An 11,225-nucleotide genomic window follows, 5' to 3' on the forward strand; every position below is an offset into this window, starting at 1 on the left:
TTTAACTTCTTTTTTCATTTTTAAATTGAAGGGTGACGAATCAATTTATGAACGTGAATGTGGAAATATGCCTGGATTTGCTGTCTATTACAGATATCCAAACAGCCAGCGTGTTACATATGGCCAATTTATTAAGGTTAGTCTGTGACATTTCATAAACGTACAATGGGGGAGGCAGGAGTGCAGTTTGATCTTTTGGGAAATAAACTAACCTCAATTCCTTGCTTCCCCCTTAGTGTGATAATTTGGAGAATTACTTCACTTGCAAAGATTTTCTCCTTAGGAGTATTTCTCAGCAACAAAAACTCGTTATAGGACTTGACCAAACAGTTTGGATTATCTACCTAGTGTACATGTAAATTTGTGGTTGAATTTTACCTCACACCACTAATTTTCACGAACAAATCTAGTGAATGTGTTCTCTTTTGCGTGAGGTGGTCCTCCTTTTCTTTCTTGTCTTTACTTCGCTTATTTATTTATTTATAAATTTTTTGTTTGGTTTATTTTATCTATTAGATTTTTGTTACTTTCACCTTTGCCTCCTACTGTGAGATACAAAAAGTTATGATTTGGTTTCTGTAATCCCACAAGTCATTCATTTGTTTTTTAGTGGTAGATACTCTGTGTTTACCTTATAGTTGCAATTCTAGGTGCACTGGAAGTGGAGCCAAAGGATCACGAGGTTGCTCATACAGTGTCTGGAATCAACTGAGTACATGGAGATCAGAAATGCTCTTATTTTATTGACAAAGATCTCGAATGTCTTTCCAGTTACTCGGAAGAGTGGAATAAACCTTGAGAAGAGGGTATACCTGATTGAATGCAGGATTGTATCTTTAGAAGTCTAAACCATCAAGCTTATACCTTTTTTTTTACTTCTTTGATCTTGTTCTAGGTTGCCAAAATTAAATCTGATGAAAGAGAGGATCTCAAAGTATTGGCTACAGGGGTTGCTGCAGCTCTGGCTTCTAGAAAGGTAAAACTAGGAATGAAGCCTAATCGTAGTTTTGAAGTGATTCTGAAATAGTGCCTTGTCTGACTACAACAATCAAAAACCATATGATATGGCTTATTAAGAGTTTCTACTTCTGCAAGCTTGGGTTTTCTTTCCCTTTTGTTTCACCTGATGTTGTGGTTATTTTATTCTTTGTTATCATTTTTTCCCTCTTCCTGCGGAGGGCAGGATGGCATTGGCTGGTGAAAGCCTGAGCTATAGTATTACTTACTTCATGCCAGTTTGTAACAAAAGATTAGCACCTTTTTATATTTAGTAGAAACTATCCGTTTCTTGCAGTCCTATTTACTCTTAGTGACATGCTCTTGTTAGGAGTTGATGTGACTTCATAATGATAAGGGTACGTGTAGTATCCTTTTTTTCTTTCTTAAAGTCCGCGTTCAGTGGAAGATCAACAAACAAATTGGGATGGAGGGATTATTTCTGTTTGAGTGTTGAATTTAGCCCTGCAGTTTAAAATGTTAATTCATGGACTTAATTGATTATTTTCTGCAATTTGTTTGCCTTCTTTTTTCCCAGCCATCATGGGTGACAGATGAAGAGTTTGGTATGGGTTACCTTGAACTAAAACCTGCGGCAACACCTGCTTCTAAATCTTCAACTGTTAATTCAGTAGCCATACCAAATGGGAGTGGCCCTAGTATTTCTCAAGTTGAGCCCTCTGTTGGAAGAAGTGTGGCAGCAGGAAGAGTAGTTGATGGCAAGTTGGATAGGCTGGAGAGCTCTATGCCAAAACCTGACTTAGGTCAGGTAAAACTGAAATGTAGTCAATCAGTTAATGGACTGGATTTGCAATCTATGCCATCTGCTGCCCTGCACTCTGGTACTCCAAGTCAAAGACATGTAGATGAGTTTATGAGTAGACCATTGGAAGAGAATACCATAAAAGCTGCTTCTAAGATGTCTGGCGAGCTGGAGGTATGTTCCCTACTGTATTGACCTGTCTAACACAATCTCATTAATGTTGATTTAGCAAGCATCACATCTGTTGTGGGCGTGTTTGGCGATGTTATTTGGATATAATTTGAATTGTTGTCAAATTGTGTTTAATCGATCATCGTCCTTGTAAATAGAAATACTTTGCAGTAGATTACATCTGAATGCAGTTGTATTTCACTTTGCTGCATATTTTTGTATTATCGAACAGAAGCCAGCACTTATTATGTCACAATATCTTAATTAGAGAGCACCTTACAGAACCACTTCTGCTGATTAGCTATTGAACCTTGAGACTGAAAGCATTGTAAACCTTTCCTAGCTTAGTACCCTAAGCTTTGTTCCTTTCTGAATCTTTGTTCTTTAAAAAGCTTGTATTCTGTTGGAGCTTGTATGTTTCTTTGTTGTTGGATGTGTTCTTTCACTTCTTAACTAATTCTGTGTCACTTAGCTTGGCAGTTAGTTCTGCACGATTTTTCAGTCTTGTAGCTAAACTAAAATTTTAATGCGTTGTTTTTGTTTGACTACTTAGCATTTATTGTCTTGTAATTAACAACTTGCTAGCACTCCTTTTACTAGATATTATCCCAAAACGTTTGACTTGGGAAGGCTAATATCATGAAATAAAATTTTGATGATTGAAGGGGAGCCTTGGCGTAACTGGTAAAGTTGCTGCCATGTGACAGGTCATGGGTTCGAGCCGTGAAAATGGCCTCTTGCAGAAATGCAGGGTAAGGCTACGTACAATAGACCCTTGTGGTCCGGCCCTTCCCCGGACCCCGTGCATAGCGGGAGCTTAGTGCACCGGGCTGCCCCTTTAAATTTTGGTGATTGTTGTTCCATAGCATAAGTTGTTTTCAATGTCATATCAAGGTTTAGGCCTACTTGATATTTTATCTTCCAAGGTTAGAACATGATCTTCACTGAATATTGTTAGTGTAAGATATGGATGATGAAGTAACCACTTTGCCTTCCTTTTCGATGAATCCTTATGCAGATGGAGCAAAATGGATCCTTTATTATTCAACTGAGCATTTCTCTTTTGTCAACTTGTCTGAACTTAATACACAAAACCCTTTTTTGTAGGGAAGAGCTACAGGCAGGCGAGCTGCTCCTGCTGGATCTCTTTCAAAGCAACAAAAGCTTGATATTGAAAAGGACGACAAGTCTGGGAAAGCTGTTGGAAGAGCAACTGGAGCTACTTATGTTGATGTTGGTCATTCCTCTGAAAGCAGAGCAAGTGGGAATGTCAATGTTTCTGCTACAGTTTCAGGGAATGGTAGCTTGTTGTCTGCTGTACCTAAAAGTGCAGCTTCATTAATGAGACCGCTAGATCTTTCAAGTGAATCGAAAGCAGAACTTGCAGCTACCAAATCAGCTGAGCTGATGTTTTCTGCTGGAAAAGATGATGGCAATGAAAGCTCTGATCTGCATAAGCAGTCCTCATCGCGTCTGGTCCATTCGCCTCGGCAGGATGCTTCTAGAGTTAATGAAAAAGTACAGAAGAGATCTAGCCCCACGGAAGAGCTTGATAGACTGAATAAACGCCGGAAAGGTGAACTTGACAGTAGAGATATTGATGGTGGTGATGTTCGTTCATCTGAGAGAGAGCGGTTAATAGATGCACGAGCTACTGATAAACTTCATGCAGCAGATTATGATAAACATGGATCTGATGATCAAATATTGAACCGGGCCTCAGAGAAGCCTGTTGATAGATCCAAAGATAAGGGTAGTGAAAGACATGAGAAAGACCACAAAGAAAGAGTGGACCGTCCTGACAAGTCACGTGGGGATGATACGTTGTCTGAAAAATCAAGAGATAGGTCGACAGAGCGGCATGGAAGAGAACGTTCTGTTGAAAGAGTACAGGAGAGAGGTGCTGATAGGAACTTCGATAGGTTAAGTAAGGATGAAAGAATCAAAGATGATAGGAGCAAGCCGCGACATAGTGAAGCGTCTGTAGAGAAATCTCATACGGATGATCGGTTTCACAATCAAAATTTGCCTCCACCTCCACCACTTCCGCCTCACATGGTCCCCCAATCCATTAATGCAGGCAGAAGAGATGAAGAATCTGATAGACGTTTTGGAACAGCCAGGCATAGTCAAAAACTTTCTCCAAGGCATGATGAGAGAGAGAGACGACGATCAGAAGAGAATAATGCATTATTGCAGGAAGATTTGAAGCGAAGGAGAGAAGAAGATTTTCGAGATAGAAAGCGGGAAGAAAGAGAACTTCCAATGAAGGTAAGTTTGATTTACATTTCATGCACAATCATTCAAGAAACAGCAGACAGTATTGATGTTACTGGCATTTGTTATCTTCTTAATTACGAAAACCAGATTTAGCTGCTATTAGTATGCTTACGATTAGTATTGATCAGCTTCGGACAGGTCGCTGAAACTGAATATACTTCAAGGAAAGTTTAGATTTTATACTCCTTGATACTAATTGCTTTTCCTGTGCATTTTCTGTTTGTATAGAAAATAAACATTCTTCTGATTATTGCATGCTATTTTGAATTCTGACATTCTAAATTTGGAAAATGCCATTTGGAAGTTATTCCTATTTGCTCTTACTTTTTTACTTTTCAACTCAATTCAAAGACTTATTTTGGCTATCTATCTATATAATATTTATGTTTCATGCTTCATTGTCAGGCTACTTTCTCCCATTGTGGGGGTCATTTATATTTGGTATCCAACACATCTATTTGACATGTGTTCTTAAATTGGAGAAGCTTTCGATCTCCGAGAGCCCAGACTTTTCCAGATTAATTGCATCATCTCTTTCATATTTTGTTTGACCTTAGTTGCCAATGTAACTAATATTTTCCCTATGTTTGAAATCGTTTGAAGGTGCTTAATAAAGTTTGAAGATTTTTTATTTTAATTTCTATTGTGATAGCATGCCCAGACATTCATATTTTGACCTTAACAACAGGCAACTAGGTTAATTAAAGTTTGGAGGGAGTAGTTTCCCTTTTTTAGGTTGTATTTTTTGTCCCCTGTAACTCGGGTCTGAGTAATGGCCATCCATTTTACAGTGTTGAAAACATTCACTGGTATCTCTTTTTTTAGTCATTTAACCTTGCAACACTTCTGAGTTCTCGACTCTTTCCCTGTAAGAGCTTTGCTAGATTCTGTATCCACCAATGACATGTTGCATTATTGAGATGTAGCAGCTTGAACATTCATTCCATACACCCTTGATTGAGGCGATGAGAATGGTAGAAACTCAAATTTCTTGGTTACTTTGTGTGTTGGCTTAACATTAATACTCAACCTTCTCCTATGCTATCCTGGCTTAAAGTCACTTTCTGTCTTCATATTGGCCAGATGAACGTGGTTATGAATAGGTTATATGATCTCTTGGATATTATTTTACTTGTACTTTTATTTTTATTTTTTATTATACTTTTATTTTGTACAATATTGGCATGACCATCCAAGATGAGCTTAAATGGAGTGACATTGTCACTGAGGTACATATAGGCAACTCGAACTTGATTGGGATTAAGGCTTATTAGTTGTTTTAACTAAGTTTTGCAGCGCACCATCTTGCTTCAAGGATCAGAATTCTTTCTAGTAAAACCTTGATTTTGGATTAGAGCTTTCTTGTTGTTTGTTAGTAGTTACTTACGTTTCAGTTGTGTATTGCAGGTAGAGGAGAGGGAAAGAGAGAGGGAGAAAGCAAGCCTCGTGAAGGAGGATTTGGATCCAAATGCCTCAAAGAGGCGCAAACTTAAGAGAGAGCATATGGCTTCAGAACCTGGCGAGTATTCACCCGCTACTCATCCTCCTGCCCTTTCTATTAATATGTCACAGCCCTATGATGGAAGAGATAGGGGAGAGCGGAAGGGTGTCATTGTTCAGCAGCGTCCAGGTTACTTGGACGAGCCAGGTCTTAGGCTTCACGGAAAAGAAAGTGCCAGCAAAGCACCTCGCCGTGATGTTGACCCGTATCCTTATTGATACTCATGCATACAATATCCTCGAGTTTTCTTTTGAACATCTTCTGCATAAACCAACAAATGCCATGCATTTTGTGAATGGAAGATTTGTGTTTCTCTTATCAGCATACATTGTCTTCTAAAATACAAGTCTCTGGCTAGAATTGCACAATGCCACCAATCTAGTTTTGGTGCGTTTTTACTATATTTCAATAGTGTACCCAATGTTTGCCCATAGTTTACTTTCAGGGATTTTTGTTCAATGTCAATTTTGGTATTAATGTTCAAAAGCTTTTATGATGCTATATCACATGAAAGTACAATGTTGTGTTAATAATCCTTTTAGAACTGCATAAATTTATTTTCAGTTTTGAGAACTCAAGATGGGAGTCTGCGTATATTTGATTCCTTAACTGTGCTACGCAGTATGTATGACAGAGAGTGGGATGAGGACAAGAGGCAAAGAGCTGAGCCCAAGAGGCGGCATCGCAAGTAATTTTTAAACGAAGGGAGATTCTCACTCTAATTGAAACTGGTGGGGCTTTGTCTGCCTTGTGTCATAGATCAATTTTGTTTAGTTAACATTTTTGTTTTGTTTTACACCCTTTGTAGGGTCTGAATTACAAGAAACTATCTGTGTAGGTAGGAAGGATGTGTTTCTTTGTGTAAAATACTTGGGAACTCTAAATTTTCATTGTTACGATGAATCATATGCTTACAGTTTAAGAGAGATTCTTCATTTTCTAAATTAACTTAGATATCAGGCTGACATTCACCCCTCCCTTTTTATCATACTAGTTAGTGCATTTCACGTGTATGCTAAGTGATGTAGCACATGTTTGTGTATAATAATATCGATATTATTGAAATCAAAATTTCTGTAAATAATTATGCATAAAAAGAATAAATACAAAGAAAGACCATTAATCTTTTTCAACTTTAATATATTTATTTGTAATTGAGCATTGATCTTCATTTTATCTTTGTTTCTCTCCCTTTTAATCTTTGCTGCTTTGTATTCCTCATCTGGGATTGTATCAGACGTGTAAGTTCGTGTATCTCTTGAACACTTGAACTCCTTCCTGTTTTTTTTTTTCTTATTAATCTTGACAAGAGAAGTAAATACTCAACACCAACTTGCAATAGCACTTAAATTCGTCTTCTATAGCATATTGAAATTGGACATATCTTAGAAATTAATTTATGTTAAAAAGAAACTTATTCTTTTGATTAAAAGACTTTCAAATTATTGATATAGAGTTGGATTGGCTTTTAAGCTGGTAAAACCAGTTTAAAAGCATTTTCTAGCCTCTTTGAGTGTTAATAACTCTAAAATTAGTTTTTTTTTTTTATAGAGAAAATGACACTTAGAGCCCCTTTTAAAAACTTAATGACCAAGATACTCCCCTCTTTGAATAAAAACAAAATATGCCCCTCTTGATGATTTTATGACAACCTCCTCCTTGCCCAAAGGTCCTTTTTTTTTTGACTTTTTCATTCTTTTTTTTTTTTTGTGTTTTGTTGTATTTTTTTCTTTCTAATAATATGCACTCTTATTCATTTCTCTTATCTTATTTTCTTTATTTTTTGTAGTTATTTTCTCTTTTTATTTTCTTGTTCTTTCTAATAGTAATCCCTTACTCTTTTTTTTATTTTACTTTTTTTATCTTAATTTTTTTATTTTTCGGTTTTCCTTTTTTATTTTTCTCCGTCCAATATTTTTTCACTTTTTCCTTTTCTATTATTATTTTTCATCTTAATTTTTATGTTAGATTTCAAAAATTCTTCCGCCAAAAACTGTTATCACTTTCTTTCACTTTTATTTTTATTTATTTATTCTAAATAAATAATCGAGTCTTAAATTTTGTGTTGAGAAACTTTCTACACAATCGCCAACTGATTAGATTACCGAGTGTTATCATGTTACTCTTTTTGATTCTTTAATTTTTTATTTAATGTTTGTAGATAATTTGTTTTTTTTTTGCAATTTTTAAAGAAATTTTAGATTTTTTTAAAATAAAATTTATCACTCTTTTCATCTTTTTTGCTCTTTCTAATTAAATCCGTAATCCTAAAATTTGGTATGCTACGCTAATCATGATATACCAATATGTAGTATACCCGAAAAAGAATATCATCATTCAATAGTAATTATAGTATATCAATATGTAGTATACCAAGAATATTGAAAATACCATTTAACAAATACAATATACCAAGAATATTAAGAATACCATTTGTTAATACCCAAAAGGAATACCATGATTCAAGAATAATCATGGTATATTACATATTATACCAAGAATTGGGAATATCATTTAATATATTCCATCAAAATATACTTTGATTCAACAGTAATCATGATATGCTGTGTAGGAAGTATATTATTTGTTCAAATATAAACCTAAATAAAAAATATAATGGTATACTTAATATTTTGATGTTATTCTATTAAAATACAATACCAAATGAATTGATGTGGTATAATCCAGTAATATATTACAGGTCTTCTTTTTGGGAAGTAGAATTTTGACCACGTGTCGTTGGTTCCAAATGCATATCCCTGTCACATTTTAACTTTCTTATTCTCATTAATTCATCACGTGCACATGCCAATATTGTCCATCTAAGAATTTCAAAATTTCACCCATTTTCTTATTCAAGTCCTCCATACACTTTGTCGAGAGTTCCATTCTCTTTCTTCTTCTACAACAGTTTCTCTAACTGATTATCGTTATTTGATTTATATGTCAATAAATGCAAACCTTACCCAAAGAATAGAGAAGATATCACACAGAGATGGAATTAAAGATTTATATGTCAATAAATGCAAACATTACCCAATGGTACAGTGAATGGATCAATTCAGCTTATAGATTTCTCTATCTCAAATTTCTACACTTTCCTCACTCCCAACAAACTCTGTATAGTATTAAAAAATCCACACATACTGCAACTTACTGGTTTTAGTGAATGTCTATTCTCATACTAAAGATATTTCCTTTATTCTTGTTTCTACCTCCAATCAATATAAAGAAAATCATGAATCTCAGACACGGTCTAAACACAACCACAACTGTCTTACAAACTCTCCCAAGACCTGGTGTCACGACATCGTCACGAGCATCTAACAAAAGTAAATAGTCTTAACTGATCAACAACATCTGTCTGTAGATGAAAATACATAAATAAATATAGATTAGTAGGTAAGGCGGACTCTGGGTGCTCTGGATCAGATCAAGTAAAGTAGCTCACCATGAAGTCTCTTAATATGCTCAAACGCAACTCGATGGATACCACTAATACCAACCTCAGAACCTGCACAAAAATGTGCAAAAGTATAGTATGAGTATAAAATCACAATACTCAGTAAGTATCAAGTCTAGCATCGAAGAAGTAGTAACGAGGGATCGACACTGACATACGATCAGTCCAATAAACAAGTGAAACTATAATCAGAACTTGAAATAAGGCATGATATCATCAATCAAGTCCAAGATTGGAAACACAGTAAATTTGGAATTTAGGCATGCTTTTCAGACAAAGAGATATAATATAATATTAGTTATCTTCATTCTTTTCATAATCATGATATGAGTTAGTGAAGATTTATATATATATATAAGATCCACTGCATGAGTCGAGTTTGCAAATGCATGCTCATAATCCAACATCAATACCTCACTGCATAAATCAATATACCCGATACAGGCCAAGTGTCGAAACTAAGCACCAATCAGGGTGCTTGCGATCACAGGGCCCAAACTATCATATGTAATCACCTGACTTCGGAGATACATATCTATATCCAAGCATTGTTGCAGCGCGTAACCCGATCCACTAATAATACTATTGTAGCGTGCAAACCGATCCACTAATAATACTATTATAGCGTGCAACCCGATCCACTAGTAATACTATTGTAGCGTTCAACCCGATCCACTAAAATTACCATTACAATATGATCCGATCCAATCATAATACTATTTCGATGTACAGTCCGATCCAATCACAATATTAGCTATAACCAATATCTGCTCACAATGTCCTTGGTGCCAAAATTCTCAATTTTTCTCAATATCCAACTCTCTAACTCATGTATATGCATATGAGATGATATAATAAAGACACACCAGGACATAATCATAAACACACTGATGAATATTTACACGAATATAAGAGATAGATATGGCTAATCATGTATTTCAATTTTCATAAAAGTTTAATATGCTGATTTAACATTCTTAGGTCTGATCATGATATCAATAAGAGAAAATTAAGTCATTAGCCAATAAATCATAAATCAAATAAGGCAATGGTGTGACTACAACTAGATTAGAATGCTCAACATGGTGAAAGAAGCCCGCCAAGTCCAAATCAACAAGTCATAAATATAGCATGATCTCTAATATCACGCCCAAACCTAGGGAGGCGTGACTAGCACTCGGTGCCATACTGGCTCGAGTGAACCACTCTGAAACTCATGATCATTCGACGAAAACTAAAACATACATAGGCCGACATGGATAAACTAATTCTTTCTGTAACTATGATGGGCCAAAATATCCACAACTCGTAATGTGTAACTGTAAGTGGGCAAATGTTGTATCAGTGAGCCATCGTACTCAAAACATGGATACACATGGGCAGTCAAGGCCTTTGATATGGTGTACATACTGAACCAGTGTCTACAAATCCTCTAAGAGTATCTGACATCAAAATATGGCCAGGACAGGACACTGACCTACCCAGAAGTATATATATACATAGAACAGTCTGATAACCTCTATACTCGGCTGTACTCCGGATGAAATAGAGATTTGCCAATCCTCAACTGGATATCCACTCCGTCTATGATAAGATCCCGTCAAACTAGATACCTAAACCTGCAGGCATAAATGCAGTGCCCCCACGGTGAGACACTAGTACAAAAAAATATACTAAGTATGTAAGGCAGATAACATATGAATAACTTAATTGAAACTAAACTGACATGTATATATGATATACTGAAAGAAATCTGGAGGGTCAGTGAGATTCGAGAATCATACTTACCTTATTTTGACTCGTAACATATCTAAGTATTGAATTATCCAACTTACCTTACAAAGGATGTAGACTGAAAAGGGAAGGCTCCGTTGGCCGAGAACATCTAATGTCACGACTATCGTATATACATTTAATTCGTGTCATGATATACCCGAACTTGTTCCCATATGCTATCTGTACGGGAAACCATCATACTATGGAACTTCATCTATAACATTCTTCTAGCCATCATACCTTATATCTGAATACTTACCTAGGATAGATCAAAC

The 11,225-nt window shown here is 35.7% G+C and overlaps 1 protein-coding gene across 1 annotated transcript in view; it reads left to right on the forward strand.

Annotated features, from left to right (window-relative positions):
- Window positions 1-6,663, forward strand: part of LOC109206153 (THO complex subunit 2) — a 54,935-nt gene extending 48,272 nt beyond the window's left edge. The window contains exons 26-32 of the mRNA XM_019368943.1: window positions 32-136; window positions 651-806; window positions 896-976; window positions 1,535-1,933; window positions 3,038-4,201; window positions 5,618-5,916; window positions 6,334-6,663. Coding sequence (XP_019224488.1) covers window positions 32-136; window positions 651-806; window positions 896-976; window positions 1,535-1,933; window positions 3,038-4,201; window positions 5,618-5,916; window positions 6,334-6,403 — 2,274 coding nt within the window. The 3' untranslated portion in view covers window positions 6,404-6,663. The remainder of the gene's footprint in view (window positions 1-31; window positions 137-650; window positions 807-895; window positions 977-1,534; window positions 1,934-3,037; window positions 4,202-5,617; window positions 5,917-6,333) is intronic.
- Window positions 6,664-11,225: the final 4,562 nt, after the last annotated feature.

The sequence above is a fragment of the Nicotiana attenuata genome, unplaced genomic scaffold, assembly GCF_001879085.1.
Source record: "Nicotiana attenuata strain UT unplaced genomic scaffold, NIATTr2, whole genome shotgun sequence".
NCBI classification, from domain to species: domain Eukaryota; kingdom Viridiplantae; phylum Streptophyta; class Magnoliopsida; order Solanales; family Solanaceae; genus Nicotiana; species Nicotiana attenuata.